Here is a 17,120-nt window from a genome sequence, read left to right on the forward strand (position 1 = left end):
TTCAAGGGCAAGCATTGTGGCCAGGTATGGTCTAAGTTCTTTAAGTTGTTTCTCATTCTATTTCATTTATATCCATCAAAAACCTCCTTAATCTTCACATGATTCTAAAGACAAAGTAATGCCAAATTTGTTGTAAAGCCCTTTTCTTTTCCTGTTTGTTTGTTTTCCTATCTGTATTCTTGTTTTATTTTCACCATACTATGAGTAGGGACCAAATTCAAGGCATTGGTTACTTGATAGAGTTTAGAATTCAGAAAAATACGCTTTAAGAAAGTCAATACTTTGTATTCCATTACAGAAACCAAATTAACATAAGCAATATTCAATATTATTGATGAAGAATAAAGAAAGTCTCTTTATACTCTGAAAAAGTTGATACAATTTGTTTAGAGAGTAGAGTTAATGGGGATTGCAGAAGGGAGTGGTTTTATTTTACTGAGTACTTTCCTGAGGCAAGACAGAAAAAGAAACAATACGCAATTCCAGATGAAGAGTTTATTTTTAATGAATTTGAAAACATGTCACAGCTCTATGTCTCCAGGGTTTTTCTCCCATTAGCTCTTACTTACAGAGCAGATATAAAATAGAATTTATAATTCACCATAAAATATATATAATTAAAAGAAGCTCCTCAATGTAATGTATATTCAGAAAAGCATTTCTAATTTTTTCCCTGGAGATAAATGTCATCATAAAAATACAAGCAAAAGTTTCCTTTCAAAATAATGTTCAGAACAGAAACGGACTCACAGACTTAGAGATTAGAGAATGAACTTATGGTTGCAGGGGGGTGGGGGGGAGGGAAGGGATAGTTAGGGAGTTGATTGACATGTACACACAACTATATTTAAAAAGGATAACCAACAAGGACCTACTGTATAGCACAGGGAACTCTGCTCAGTGTTATGTGGCAGCCTGGATGGGAGAGGAGTCTGGGAGAGAAAGGATACATGTATATGTATGGCTGAGTCACTTGGCTGTGCACCCGAAACTATCACAACATTGTTCATTGGCTATACTCCAATATAAAATAAAAAGTTAAAAAAAATAAAAACAAAACAAAATAATGTTCAGGAAGTATTCCATTATCTCAAATTGTTATTTCCAATCTTGTTCCTTACAATACTTTTTAAAATAAAGGAGAAATTTCTATTTTCTCCTCAATAGATATTTGTCCTTGTAGACAATATGTTGTTAATGAATTTATTTTATATTAATACAACTCATTAAAAACTAATGTAGGACTTCCCTGGTGGAGCAGTGGTTAAGAATCTGCCCGTCAGTGCAGGTAACATGGGTTCAATCCCTGGTCCAGGAAGATCCCACATGCCGCGGAGCAACTAAGGTGTTGTGCCACAACTACTGAGCCTGTGCTCTAGAGCACGTGTGCCACACTACTGAAGCCTGTGCTCCTAGAGCCTGGGCTCCACAACAAGAGAAGCCAGCACAATGAGAAGCCCACGCACTGCAAAGAAGAGTAGCCCCCACTCGCCACAACTAGAGAAAGCCCGCATGCAGCAATGAAGACCCAACGCAGCCAAAAATAAATTAATTTAAAAATATTTTTTAAAAAACTACCGTAAAAGTTGTTATTCTAAATTGTTAAATGGACCAGTCTGTATATTTAGGGATGGAAAAAATTCTGAAAATCCACTTGTTTACTTTCTTTTCCAATTTTCCCTGTAACATGTCTTCTTTGTTTATAGCATTATTTTAAATGACATAATTTTTAAACATTTAAGCAACATAATGGTTATGAATAAATGATTTAATCCTAGTTGGAGGCCCTAGGATGCAAAATGACATGGATTTTTATAAAGTTATTACTGGGTCTCCTGCACAATGAATAAACAATTGGCATTCACTGTAGATACATAGTCCTAAAATGTCCTGCCCTTACATCCTTTTGAAAAGATGTTCAATTTCACTTCAATTTTAGTTAGGCCAATTGTGGAAAATGTCAAGGCAGATGGAACAAAACAGTAACATATTCTGTATACAGGCAATATTATAGTTTCACACAGTTTTGAGCCATTGCCAAGACTTTTGTAATACAGAAAAGAATTAGTAGCAACATCTTGAAATTTTTCTACAGTATTTTTCTTAGCATTAAAACAGTTCAACTGAATCATAGAAAGTATATTCTAAGAAGAGTATACTGATTTTCTCAGCCATACTTATATTAGAATGAATGTCCTTAAATTTCAAGGCCAGAAGTGGAATCAGCTGCTACGGTTGTCGAAACTAAGGGATGTGCAACATGTAATGATAAACTTCACAGCTCGTTATTGTAATAATTGTGAATGCTATTTGAAGCAGGTACCTATCCTCAAACTGCCCTGGATAAGACTTGTTAAATCTATTAGTATTTCCATTATTCACTTTAAATTGACATGAGATTCAATTTTTTTTAATTGAATTAGTACAAACAGTAAGGAAATCAAAAATCCTGGTGACAACAGACCCCATGTATTTTAGTACTCTGTGCTGACCAGAGTACTAAAACCAGAAAGATAGAATGAATTTTTTTTTTTAAATAGCAGGACTAAAATAATAAATAAATAAAATAGCAGGACTAGAAGGATCATTTTACAGGTCTCTCTGTAAATTTACTTTCAAGGATATTCTGCATCAGGCCTTAAAACACTTCCAAACTCCTATACATAATATTTAAATAAGGAAAAAAACATAGAACGAAGCAAAAGAGAAACTCTGGGTAAGCAGGTAATTTAAAGGTTGAATACACAGATATACAGCCGCACCAATATGTCTCCGTGTTATCAAAATTTAAGAGTAAAGAACAGAGAGACTGTAGGCCAGAGAGGTGAAGGAAAGGATGTGAAAGAACTGGCTACTCCGAAAGTGAAGTAAAAAAAAAGAAAGCTGAGGGAAGAGATGGGAAGGGGCGGAGATTTTAAGGGGGAAGAAACGAGGACAGAGGAGGAGGAAGCGGGATGAGATCGCACCTAGAGGGTGTGAGCGGGGGACAGGTGTGCCAGGCGACCTCACTAGGCCCCGCCCCATCCCGGCGCCCCTCTCCAGGCCCCGCCAGGCCCCGCCTCATCAGGTGCCTCCCAATCCTGCCCAGTCCCGCCTTACCGGCGGCTGCCGCCGCATCAGGTGACAGCCCGGAAGCAGCGGAAGCGGATGAGGGAAGCTCGGCTGCGGCCCGGGGGGGCGGTGCAGAGCTGCAGGAGCCTCGGCCTTCTCCTCGCTCCCTGCGAGGCTCTTATGCGGCGCCTCGCTGACACCTGAAATCCACTGCTCGCCGTCCTCCTGGGGATCACGGAGTTGCTCGGCTTGCCGCCTTCGGCGGTTGCAGTCATCGTCTTGCGGGCCTGCGGCGGTCGCCCATGGAGAAGAACGGGCGGGGCGGCGATAGCGCCCCCCGTGGGCCCGTACTGCACATCGCGGTGGTCGGCTTTCATCACAAGAAGGGCTGCCAGGTGAGGAAGGGGCCTGTGCCCGTCGCCGGCACCCAAGCTGCTCCGATCTGCTTAGACGTCCCTCTAGTGCCCTCGGCTTCGCCCCTGAACTTGATTCCTCTCTCCAGCTCCTCGCACTCACCCCACCTGAAGCCCACCCCCCACGCTCCCGTTTTTGTCCTGCCCCTGAAAACTGTATCTTGAGCAGCTGAGGAGCTATGTGTCGGTATGCTGGGGTTGGTAGGTATTTAGGTTCTTTGGTGGGGTGGGAGGAAGGAATCGAAGGTCGGCCCACTCTCTTCCCCATCCAGCTCTGCCTCCGCTGACTTTCTGGGTGTCCACCTATAATGGGATCCTTTAGAAAAATTCAGCACTTGGGCTGCATTTTCGAGGTAATGAGCTCCGGGACTCCACACGAGTGAAGCACACGCGGCGCCGTGGGGAAATCAACTTCCTTTGTTTATCTGTGGAAGCCCTAGAACCCCTGTTAGGCTGGTGTACTGACTCCACCCCCCACCCTTCCCATTCGGCCTTGGTTTTGCTGTTTAGTTTTGTCCAGATCTTGCTTTTTGGTGAGAGATCGACCTCTGCAGCTCAACTGCAGTGAGAGGAAGTGTATTTACCGAGCAAAGAAACGTGCAAATGTAAAGTCATTTTTAAGCTTCTTCACTGAAATGGTGAACGGGAACAATAGAACATTTGCAGTCTATGTATGGAAGGCAAGGGAACAAAGATAGAAACAGGATTATTTAATGAGAACAAACGCTGGAAGGCAGTGATGTCATAATGTGCTAGTGAACGGTAAATTGAAATTCTTAAAGTATTAAAAATACTGATTGCTACCCACTAGGTAATGTAGCATTTTGTTTCTTGCATTTCACAGAAAATGTAACATTTTAGAAGACCTTTATTGGCAAAATTTAAGTTCGTTAGAGGATGATAACAGAAAACTGATGGCGTGAAAAAATAGTTATGTTTGTACCTGTTTTCGTTGCCATGTGTGGGATCTAGTTCCTGGTTTAACTTTAAAATATATCATATTCCTTGTCCCTCAGGTGAAAATGGCATAGAAAGATACCAAGGAGGAAATGGCATTATTCAGTATGGTATTTTAAAAAATTCAAAGCAGCAGCAGTAGAATATAAGTTTTTAAAATGTGGCCCTCACAGCAGAAACTAACACAACATTGTAAAGCAATTATACTCCAATAAAAATTAATTCTAAAAAATTAAAAAAACTGTTTCCCTATATTTAGAGGTATGAAAATAGATATTTGAGATAATTGTACCATGGTATGTAAACACAATGTTCATCATCATTAGATTTTTAATACTTTAAAACTTCACATCTTTGATGTTTTTTATAACTTAGCTTGGATATGGGTGAAGTAACTGAAACTTGGAGGAAGTAAAACGATCTTACTGAAGTCACGCTGGAGTCAGAATTGCCTTCAGCTGAGCCCCGTGGCATTTAGGAGTCTTTTACAGTAAAGTAAGAACTGGGGCCCACTTCACAACCAAACTGAACGGAACTTTTAATGACAAAACAGAAGGAAATATTGGTAGGAAATAGAATAAAATCTTTTAATCGTTGCTGTCATCTAAAGTCAAGGTTAATTATTATGTGTTCTATGTGTTTTATTGGTAAAAGTAGTATAATTTATGTTTCCAGAAAGGAAAAATGATTTATGGGAAAAAAACGTAATGCTTCTTAGGGATTAAAGAGTACTGAACAACAGATTGTAAGATGAAGCAGAACTCGGGGTTGAAATAGCACCCTGGGTATGCCCTTTCTCTGGATTTGTCTGCCTTTTGGTTTCAGCATTGAGATTGATTTTTTTTTTTCTTTGACCGTGCTGCATGGCTTGCAGGATCTTAGTTCCCCAACCAGGGTTTGAACCCAGGCCCTGGCAGTGAAAGTCCTAAGCACTGGACCACCAGGGAATTCCCGGTGACTGGTTTTGTAAAATGGACATTGTGCTGGGTGGGAGTCAGAAGACCTGGATGATGTCCTGGCTTCACGGCTCTATGATCTCCAGCAAGTCCAAATTGCTTAATTTTTCCTGTACCTCATTTTCCTCTACCAGATTTCGTCATGAGAATTTTAGACCTGGCAGGGATCCTTAGAGGTCATCTACTCTACCTCCCTTAAATTTACAGATGAGTAAACTGAAACCCAGAAAGGTTAAGTGACTGAAACATACTTACACAGCTAGTGGTAAAAGCAGATTTTATTCAGAAAAGCAGTTGCAACATTGAAAAAGAGACCTCAGTATAGAGCTGGACTCCGAAAATAACAAGGAAAAGTGAGAATTTATAGCCAGGAAGCAGAGTGGGGGCCAGTGGATGGAAAGGAAATTAGTACCTCAGGGGTAACAGGGGTTTCTAGCTAAACCGGTCTAACAGGATTCTTGCTAAAATTGGATAATGCGGAGGTGAACCCAGAAGCCCAGAAGTCAGGGCCTATTGAGAAGAGAGTTCAGAGGAGCCTGACTAAAGTTTGGTTAAGGAGAGCCTCTTTGTCAGCACTAACATTAAAGCCCAGATGTCCCTAGTCTTCATAACTGCATCTCTTTTAGTAGCACTTTAGGTTGTAGGCTTTTAGTAGAGTGGAAAAAATACATGCCTTATATATATATTTTTGTAATCCACAAGGTGCTTCAGGGAGACTAAGGCAATTATTTTTGAATACATACACTTGTTGAGTGTCTGCTCACCTGGGTTGTTGATAGAATTGAAGAGAATGCAAAGGGTTCTGCCACAATTCAATGAAAGATGATTTGGCTGTGCCTGGTCTTAGTTGTGGTGCACGGGATCTTCGTTGCCGTGTGTGGGATCTAGTTCCCTGACCAGGGATTGAACCCGGGCCCCCTGTATTGGGAGCGTGGAGTCTTAACCACTGGACCACCAGGGAAGTCGCAGGGTTATTTTCTTATTGCTGGCTGAAAGCAGCTTTTGAAAATTATACTTACCTCACTTCGCGCTCGCAATGCAGGGGGCCCAGGTTCGATCCCTGGTGGGAGAGCAAGATCCCACGTGCATGCCGCAACGAAGATCCAGCGTGCTGCAACTCAGACCATTCCCAGCCTAAATAAATACATACGTACATACATACATACATAAATATTTAAAATTATAGTTACATCTCATAGCAGAAAATGAAGAGCTAAGAACCTGGTTTTGCAAATCAAATAAGAATTTGTTAGAATTTGTCAAAGTCAAAATGTAGGTGATTTTTAGATAGAACTAGTGTGTATTCTGTAGCTTTTGCAAGACTCAAACACTTATAATTTTAGTAGAACTATTACTATTTCTCAGAGAAACATTTTGGCTTACTAGTAATCTGGTTTCTGTTACTCCTCTAATGGAGGTTAGCTGGAGAGATGACACTGATTTCTCGACTCTAAAGAGTTAAGGCTGGTGAGTTGATAATCTGAAAAAATGAAACCCTCTATGGTCTTAGTCAGGTTGTGTTAGGGGGCTGCTAACATAGCTACTCCACTCAGCCAACAGAGCAAATGAAAGGCTCTCACACTGAGTTGGTCGATAAAATTGACACGTCAATGCAGTGAAAAACAAACTTTTGCTGGAGACATAATTTATATAAATTCATGGAAGTTCATCCAGCTGGAATAGGATGTTCAATTGATGTATACTAGTACAGGAAAAGATGGGTAAATAGTTTGTTCATCTACATTTCTCATTTTTGGTTGCCCTACTTTCTCCCTTTTTTGTCTTAGTTTTTATAAAATATCAAAGTGTACTAAAAATTTCAGTATATGTCATATTAGTTCTTAAAGGATGTTCTTCACTTCTGCAAATGATTTTGGATGACCTACAACTCTTTTCTTTAAATTTTTATTGGAGTATAGTTGATTTACAGTGTTGTGTTAGTTTCAGGTGTACAACAGAGTGAATCAGTTATACATTTACGTATATCCACTCTTTTTTAGATTCTTTTCTCATATAGGCCATTACAGAGTACTGAGTACAGTTCCCCGTACTATACAGTAGGTCCTCTTTTTTAATATAGTATTTGTGTATATGTCAATCCCAGTCTCCCAATCTGTCCACCACCACCCCCCACTCACTGCCACACGCTTCCCCCCGCCGTAACTAAGTTTGTTTTCTACATCTGTGACTCTATTTCTGTTTTGTAAATAAGTTCATTTGTACCATTTTTTTTAGATTCCACATATAAGTGATATCATAAGGTATTTGTCTTTGACTTACTTCACTCAGTATGACAATTTCTAGGTCCATCCATGTTGCGGCAAGTGGGAGTATTTCGTTCCTTTTTATGGCTGAGTAATATTCCATTGTATATATGTGCCACATCTTCTTTATCCATTCCTCTGTTGATAGACATTTAGGTTGCTTCCATGTCCTGGCTATTGTACATAGTGCTGCAATGGACATTGTGGTACATGTGTCCAACTCTGCTTTCTTAACCCTTCAAAATCCAAATATATTTGATGTTCTGTAAAGTACATGCATCAAGTCTTAGGCAGAAGGACTGTTCTAGAGACTGCCATTCTTTGTTAATCAGTAGTGTATCAGGTGTTTCAGACTTTCTAATTATGTAAGGTTTCCCTCAGGATGGATTAATCAGCTACCTTCTCCACGATTAAGATTTTACTTCCAGGTGTAAAGGATTAAAAGTATATGGCTTATTGAATTGTAACTGACTTCAGATTGTTTTAGGCGGTTTGAGGGTGCTTTGTTAGACTGCTCTTCCAAGTACTCAAAATGCAGCAGGTCATGTTGATCACCAGTTCATTCCACACACTGAGATTATTCATAGAGAAGATTCCCATACTTGGTTGTACTTTGTAATATTTAGATTCAAGTGAGCCGAAGTAAAACCGTTGCTTAAAAAAGTAATTCCTGGGATTTCCCTGCTGGCGCAGTGGTTAAGAATCTGCCTGCCAGTGCAGGGGATACGGGTTTGAGCCCTGGTCGAGGAAGATCCCTCATGCCACAGAGCAGCTAAGCCTGTGTGCCACATCTACTGAGCCTGCGCCCTAGAGCCCACATGCCACAACTGCTGAACTCCGTGCTCCTAGAGCCCGTGCTCCACAACAAGAGAAGCCACCGCAATGAGAAGCCCGCACACCGCAACGAAGAGTAACCCTCTCTTGCCACAACTAGAAAAAGCCCACACGCAGCAACGAAGACCCAATGCAGCCAAAAATAAAAAGATAAATAAATTAATTAATTTTTTTTTAAACCAATATATTTCTTTAAAAAAAAGTAACTTTTCAGCAGTGTGCTGGGTTGAACATGATTATTTAGGGGAATGTACTAAATCTTTGTAGACTCTTCTGTTATAAAGGTGCTCTACAGTGCTGTGATAAAGACGTCGGTTTACATGGGCAAGGTGAAAGCCATCTATGTTGAAGATCCTCAAACTAGGCATGTAGATGTTGATTCCTTCACTTTGTTTCCTTTTTTTTCTACCTTTGAGGCCTTCAGATGTATTTTATTTTATTTTATTTTATTTATTTATTTTTGCGGTACGCGGGCCTCGCACTGTTGTGGCCTCTCCCTTTGCGGAGCACAGCCTCCGGGATGCGCGGGCTCAGCGGCCATGGCTCACGGGCCCAGCTGCTCCGCGGCATGTGGGATCTTCCCAGACCCGGGCACGAACCCACCTCCCCTGCATTGGCAGGCGAACTCTCAACCACTGCGCCACCAGGGAAGCCCCAGATGTATTTTAAATGAAAAATGCCTTCATTTAAATTAAAATGAACATCTGTTTATCATTTGATTATTTTTTCATTTTTGTTTGGGTAATTCATGAGAATGAATTCTTCTATAGATAACATGTTAATTTTTAGTGGTCATTATTCTAGTTTATTGATCTCCTTAACATTTAGAACATTTTAAGGACGGTTGGTTTATGTTAGGGTGATAGTGTCATGGTAGCTAAAGTACTACCATGACAATTCAAACGGTTTTGAAATATTTATCCATTCCAACTCTTTCCCTGAAATTTTTAAAAATTTAGCACTTAGCAAAGAATTATTCTTCCTTCTTATTCACCTGCAATTAGACTCACTGACATGAGGTAGTTTATGGACATCTTCTATATAGTAGTTTGCTTGTTACAGATTGTGTGTCCCAGAGTTTTGCTTCTTCCTTATTTGCTTTGTGGACGTAAATATATAAACTGTGTTTGTTAGATTTGCATAATGTTTGGCAAAATAGTATAATCAATGTATATCAAACTTTTTGGTTCTTTCATAGAATGGAACTTTTTAAAACACTCAAATTAATAGGGAATAGTTATTTTCCAAAGTGATATCATAAAAAGTTGGAATTATTACTTGAATTTTGACCACTATTCTGATAGAATTCATGGTTTTGTAAACATAACTAGCAGTTTTAATTCTTGGATAAACTGGTTTTACCAGACTGTACTTCTTTCAAAAGTAGAATTATTAAAGCACTAGAACTCATGTTTACATGAGTAGTTACAACAATGAATAAAGCAGCTAGAAGCAATGAAGAGAACAGTATATTTTCCTTTTGGTCTGAGTGGACTGATGATGGGGAAATCTCCATGAGTAGCAGGATGTAGCACGGTAAATTCAGGAATGGGTTGAGGAAATTTGAGGGGATGGTTGGTTTATGTTAGGGTGATAGTGTCAAGCCCTGACCCATTCACGTTTTGGTGACAGAAGGCTGGCTGACAGATACAAAGTTTATGCACCTGCTATTGATGGAATCTTGTGGTGACAATGATGAAATATTGGGGAGGTATTGTTTGTGCTTCTTGTTGGAATAAGTAGGTCTTTGGAACAGAAAAAAATTTTTGGAGAATTAGAGGTTAGGGAAGAATAAAAGTCTGAGTGGGCTGATTATGGGAAAATCTAAGGATTTTTTTTTTTTTTTTAGCTATGTGGAAAAACTGAAAGAAGATTGCATTTTCTGGCCCTCCGTAGCACTTTTATATTTGGGTGGAGGTTTTTTGCTGATTTTAGCCATGCTTCTTCTATGCTGAAATGATGAAAATCTCTGACTTTGCAGGGCTGCAACATTAACACTTAATAGTGGTGGAATAGTTTTCTTTTAGGCCTTGGCATCACAGCTAAACAGGGTGGGAGGTCAACCTGTGTAATGGAAATTTAGAAATATCAGGAAGCTTCTTTTGTCCTCTTGTAATTCTCCCCAGGTAGCTAGAAAGTGCCTAACAGTACATAAATTTCTTTTCTTTTAATTTTATTTTTTTATACAGCAGGCATAAATTTCTTTCTTTGCCTTAAGTCTTTGATCCCCAGTAAAATACATATCGTGGGTAGCCTTCTCCTTGTTATCACTGTGGTGCAGATCCTTTGCTGAGCACAGATTTTGCTAGACAAGGGGAGACTGCAGAAGGGCCCTGGTCTATCATGGATGGGCACTACAAGAGGAAGATGAAGACCTACTTACCTAATAATTTTGAGAAAGACTGGTCCTATTATATTCTTTGGTTACAGTGCCATCAGAGGGAATTCCCTGGCAGTTCAGTGGTTAGGACTCCCTCCTTCCACTGCAAGGGGCACGATGATGAACTAAGATCCTGCATACCATGCAGCACGGCCAGAAGAAAAAGATGCCACCAGATTAAAAACTCAGTTTCTCCCTAGGATATTTTTAGAAGATGTTATTTAAATTGATATTTTTGACAATTTTTAAAATCATATTTCAGCTGTTTTATAAAATGACTTCAAAACCATAAATTTATTTATTTATTTTGGGCTGTGTTGGTTCTTCATTGCTGTGCATGGGCTCTCTCTAGTTGCGGCGAGCAGGGCTACTCTTCATTGCGGTGCACGGGCTTCTCATTGTGGTGGCTTCTCTTGTGGAGCACGGGCTCTAGGTGCGCGGGCTTCAGTAGTTGTGGCAAGCAGGCTCAGTAGTTGTGGCTTGCTGGCTTAGTTGCTCCGCGGCATGTGGGATCTTCCTGGAGCAGGGCTCAAACCCGTGTCCCCTGCATTGGCAGGCGGATTCTTAACCACTGCACCACCAGGGAAGTCCCCAAAAATGACATTTCTTTTCAGAAGTAGTATGTACTCACTGTGGTAGAAAGTCAGAAAATATAGAGAGGAAAAAAAAAAAGAAAACCAGCACTTAAAATCCTATATCCTAGAGAAACCTGCCTTGAATATTCCTGGAGGAATATTTTTTATGAATATATATAACTTTTTCCAAAAATGTATCATACTATAAACAAATTTTAGGACCTGCCTTTTTTATGTAATATTTTACCATTAATACCTTCCATTTTGATAAGTATTGAATTATAGCATTTTTAAAGTAGCTAAACAGTATTTTGTAGAAATCTTTATTTAACTGGTCTCCTTTTTAGACACTTAGGTGGCATTCCAATTTTTTGCTATTCTGAATAGTGCAGCAAAGAACATCCTTGTGACTTTGCACCATTTTTCTGAGTGTGGAGACTAAGTCATCTTTTCTTTTCGTTCTTTTATTTTTTAACTGGGGATTTTGTTTAAATAGATTTTGTAGCAGCATATACTGAACACAGTTTAAGTTAGTCTGGATGATTCTGCCTTCATGACAAATGTCACTCATTGTACTATGGCATTATCGGTTTATTTTAACATAGGGTGATTTGCACATGCCTCTGACTCAGCTGGGCTTTTGATAGCCAGTCAGAGAGAGGGAGATGACGGAGCAGTGAGCAGTTACTTCTCAGTGTTGACCAGAAACATAATGTTGTAGTTTCCAGCTTCCCCTCCCTGCTTTCTCATATGTTGCTTCTTTCCTTCAGTGGACTGGGAGGGCACATCTACTAAATGTGTATGAAATAAAATGACTCAGTCATGGGTTTTGAAAGAAGACCTAAAGACTTCTCCTTAGTATATTATCCAGGGCTGCATGACAGCTGGTTAGGCTGATAGATGCTTTTCTTACTTGTTCCTAGTTGGCAGTGTTCTAGGTAATTAAATTGTCAGAAGTCTGACTTCAGAATAAACTATGTTTGGGTGTCCAGTTAGATTTGAAATATGGCCCTCTGCACTTGTGTTTTCTTCATCCAACTCGTCACAGGGTATGCTAGCTATTTATTAATATATGAGGAAATCACTGCAGGGTTGTTAATGAAACCTGTTCCTGCCCCCATGGCTTTCACAGGTGATATTAGTAATTTCCTAGATTCTATTTTGTGGGTGTGGTGCATGCCCAGAAATTGGAATCTTTTTTGCCATGTAAAAGTTCAATATGGAAATATTAAAATTAATTGATGTGTGGGATTTCCCTGGTGGCACAGTGGTTAAGAATCCATCTGCCAACGCAGGGGACACGGGTTTGAGCCCTGGTCCGGGGAGATCCCACATACTGCAGAGCGACTAAGCCCGCGAGCCACAACTACTGAAGCCCACTCGCCTAGAGCCCGTGCTCCACAGCAAGAGAAGCCACCACAATGAGAAGACCATGCATCGCAAGGAAGAGTAGCCCCCGCTCACCACAACTAGAGAAAGCCTGCGTGCAGCAATGAAGACCCAACACAGCCAAAAATAAATACATTAAAAGTAAATTGATGGGGCTTCCCTGGTGGTGCAGTGGTTGAGAGTCCGTCTGCCGATGCAGGGGACACGGGTTCGTGCCCCGGTCCAGGAATATCCCACATGCTGCGGAGCGGCTAGGCCCATGAGCCATGGCCGCTGAGCCTGCACGTCCGGAGCCTGTGCTCCGCAACGGGAGAGGCCACAACAGTGAGAGGCCCATGTACCGCAAAAAAAAGAGAGAGCTGCTTAAAATTTGTGTGAGTTAATCATCGGGGAACATTTGATGTATCTGTTATATATTGTCTGTGCTAATGCCCTCCCAGATACCATCTTTGCTCCCCAAATTTAACTTAGATTTGGGGCTGTGAACTTTCACGGTAAAATAGTAACCTTACTGGATGATAATCATTCTAAATGTTGCTTATCTCTGAAGGTTTACTTTGGGTTTTGTCAGTGATTTTTCATATATACTGAGGGCTACCCTGTACAGTATGCAGACCCTGGACAGCACAGCCGCAGGGAGAGCCCTTCTTGTAAACTGCAGTGTTGGTGGTTTCCCTTAGAGTTGGACAGTGAGGCAGCCTGCTATACCTACCTTTACTTTCTGTGGTACTGCTTAGTTTTATTGGCATTATTGTTTAAATTGCGTTTTAATTCAACTGAGTGTTATGTAATTCTCCAAGAGAATTCTCTTAAACCTATGTGCCATGAATTGTATGTCTGTCTGGATTATTTTGGACATATTGAAAAGGGGCATGTAGAGTGTTGAGTCTGTATTCAAAATATGAAGAATGTACTACTTAAGGTTTATAAATCCCATTAATTGGGAGATAACAGATTCATTGTTATTTTGTTTTTCCCCACACTGACCAGATATCCTACAATTCAGTTCTCTTGTATGCTACGTGTCTACCCCTCAGGTTCTAAAATTTCCTAGAACAACTCGTAAAACTCAGGAAAACACTGCTTACCTTTACTGGTTTATTAAAGGCTACTACTCTGGAATAGCCAAATGGAAGAGATTCATGGGACAAAAAGTATGTGGGAAGGGATATGCAACTTCCATGCCGTTCCTGGGCACAGCATCCTCCCAGCACCTCAGTGTTTTTACCAACTGGGAAGCTCTCTGAACCTCATCATTTGGGGATTTTATGGAGGTTTTATTACATAAGCATAACGTATTAAATCATTAGCCATTGGTGATTGAACGCAATCTCTAGCCCCTCTCCCCTCCCCAGAGGTTTAGGGGTGGCGCTGAAAGTTCCTAGCTTCAAATCAAGGCTTGATGGTTCTGGTGACCAGGCCCCATCCTGGAGCCATTTAGCCCATGGCCACCGAGAGTCCCCTCATTAGCATGAACCTAGGTATGGTTGAAAGCATCTTATTATGAATAACAAAGGCTGCTCCTATCTCTTAGGAAATTCCAAGGGTTTTGGGAGCTTTGGGTCGGGACCAGGGACAAAGACCAAATAAAAATCTATTTTTTTTTATTACATCACATTTAACTGTACCGAATAGCTTATAATAATTTTTAAAAACTTAAAATGTTCAACAATAAAGGATTGATTAAATAATGAAACAACATCATATAGCCATAGAAATTGTTGTATGTGTGTAGATGCAGAAAGGAGTTTGTGTGGACTATTGTAAATTTGATTAGCAAGTTTAGCAGTCTCCAAATGCAAGGATTTGTTTGTAGCAAATAAACTAGCAGAAGAATTCTAGAAAGTTGCCAACACAATATAGGCAGTGTACAATTTATGAAAAGGTTGTGTCACAAAAAAGTTAGCTGTTTGAAATTCTGAATACATTTTCCTGAAGAATCAATGTTACAAGTATTCTGGATGCAAGTCAGTCTAAAGCCGCCTTATTTTACCCAACGGAATTCTTCAAACATATGTAGTATCTACACTTGTATTTATAACAATTTTATGAGTTGACTGCATTTTAAGTTCAAACTAGAGTCACTCAAAACAGGTCTTCCTTTAATAGAATCAGGATCATATATTGAACATAACATAGCATCAGATATTAGACTCTGGCCTTTGGTAATTTGATAACTAAATCTTCTGAAAAGGAAATAGATCTCTCCATGTCCCTTTGCCTCCAAAAGGATAGGATGGAAATACTTCCTTCAGAAGTTAGGAACTGCTTGTGGTTATCATTTGCTTTTTTTAGAATTATTCTAAAAGCAGTCACTTAGGGGCTTCCCTGGCAGTCCAGTGGTTAAGATTTTGCAGGAGCTGCGGGTTGGCTCCATCCCTGGTCTGAGCTAAGATCCCACATGCCTCGCGGCCAAAAGACCAAAACATAAAACAGAAGCAATATTGTAACAAATTCAATAAAGACTTTAAAAATTGTCCACGTCAAAAAAAAAATTTTTTTTTTAAGCAATCATTTAGGGACTTCCCTGGTGGCACAGTGCTTAAGAATCCACCTGCCAATGCAGGGGACACAGGTTCGATTCCTGGTCTGGGAAGATCCCACATGCTGCGGAGCAACTAAGCCACCACAACTACTGAAGCCCGCGCACAGCAAGGAAGAGTAGCCTCTGCTCACCACAGCTAGAGAAAGCCCGCGCACAACAACGAAGACCGAGCACGGCCAAAAGTAAATTAATTAATTAATTAATTTTTAAAAAGCAGTCATCTAAAAATAAATACCAATTTACTTAGAAGTAAATGATAATATCTTCAACTTATTGTCAAATGGTTTAGAAAGTATTTGTATACACCTGCAACACAAAGCACATATGGCCAAAAAATTAGCAGTTTGTGAATATAGATGAAAGTTACAAGATTTTTGAATTCTTTCAAATTTTCTGTAAGTTTGAAATTTAAAAAAAAAAAGATGGAAAAAAATTAACAGGAATATTCCTTTAGCTCCAATCCCCAACTCTTTTCACCTCTCCAGAGATAAAACCTCTATTAAAGGTTTTTTCAAGCATGTTTTTTAATCCATTTACAAAGATGTATAATTGTTAGCATAAATGGAATCACAGTATAAGTAGGATTATACTATATTTACTGATATCCTGCTTGCTTTTTAAATTTAACAGTATGTATTAATTTTCTATTGCTTCTGTTACCACAAACAACACACTTAAAACAACACAAATTTATTAGCGTTCTGGAAGTCAGAAATGGGTTTCACTAGGCTAAAATCAAGGTGTTGGCAGTTCTGTGTTTCTTCAGGATGCTCTAAGGGAGAATCCGTTTTCTTGCCTTTTCCAGCTTCTAGAGGTCGCCTGCATTCCTTAGCTCATGGTCCCTTCCTCCATCTTCAAAGCATCTTGAAGCATAGCATCTTCAAATATCTCTGACTCTGTCTCTTCTGCCTCTCTCTTATAAGGACCCTTGTGATTACATTGGGACTGCCTGGATAATTCCCATCTGGAGATAATCTTATGTGCAATGTCCTTTTGCATTGTAAGGTAACATTGACAGATTCTAGGGATTAGGAGATGGACATGCCTGGAGGGCTCTTATTTTACCTACTATATAGTATACCATACCTATCTTGCTTTATCAATATATTATAAATCTACAATTCTTTTTTACAGACGGATAGAACTGATGTAAAATTTATTTGACCAATCTTCTGATGAATATTTAGGTTTCCGATTTTTATGCTTCAATAAGTCATGTTTCTGTGAGTATTTTTGTACTTATCTGTGTGAATATCTGTGTATTCGTGGGATAAATTCCTAAAACTGAAATTTCTGAGTCAGTGTATTGTTGATTTGATAATACTGCCAAATAGTCATCCAAACTGCTGTACCAATTTACAGTCCCACAGCCAAGCCCCATACTCTTGTCAACACAAAATATGAATAATCTTTTTCATGTTTTTCAATATATGAGTAAAAACTTTATTATTTCAAATCGCATTTCCATGTTTAAATAAGAGATTGAGGGACTTCCCTGGTGGTCCAGTGGGTAAGACTCCGCGCTCCCAATGCACGGGGCCTGGGTTTGAGCCCTGATTGAAGAACTAGATCCCACACGCATGCTGCAACTAAGAGTTCACATGCTGCAACTAAGAAGTCCGCATGCCCCAATGAAGATCCCACCTGCTGCAACTAAGATCTGGTGCAGCCAAAATAAATAAATAAATATTAAATGAGAGGTTGAGCGTTGTCATACTACTTTATTTTGGAATTTTCTAGATTAAACTTGTCAAAT

At 39.7% G+C, this 17,120-nt stretch overlaps 1 protein-coding gene across 2 annotated transcripts in view; it reads left to right on the forward strand.

Annotated features, from left to right (window-relative positions):
- Positions 1-3,353: 3,353 nt before the first annotated feature.
- AVL9 (AVL9 cell migration associated) overlaps positions 3,354-17,120 on the forward strand; it is a 56,633-nt gene continuing 42,866 nt past the window's right edge. For both annotated transcript variants that reach the window (XM_065883913.1, XM_065883914.1), the window contains exon 1: positions 3,354-3,446. In XM_065883913.1, coding sequence (XP_065739985.1) covers positions 3,354-3,446 — 93 coding nt within the window. The remainder of the gene's footprint in view (positions 3,447-17,120) is intronic.

The sequence above is a fragment of the Phocoena phocoena genome, chromosome 9, assembly GCF_963924675.1.
Source record: "Phocoena phocoena chromosome 9, mPhoPho1.1, whole genome shotgun sequence".
Classification (NCBI taxonomy): Eukaryota; Metazoa; Chordata; class Mammalia; order Artiodactyla; family Phocoenidae; genus Phocoena; species Phocoena phocoena.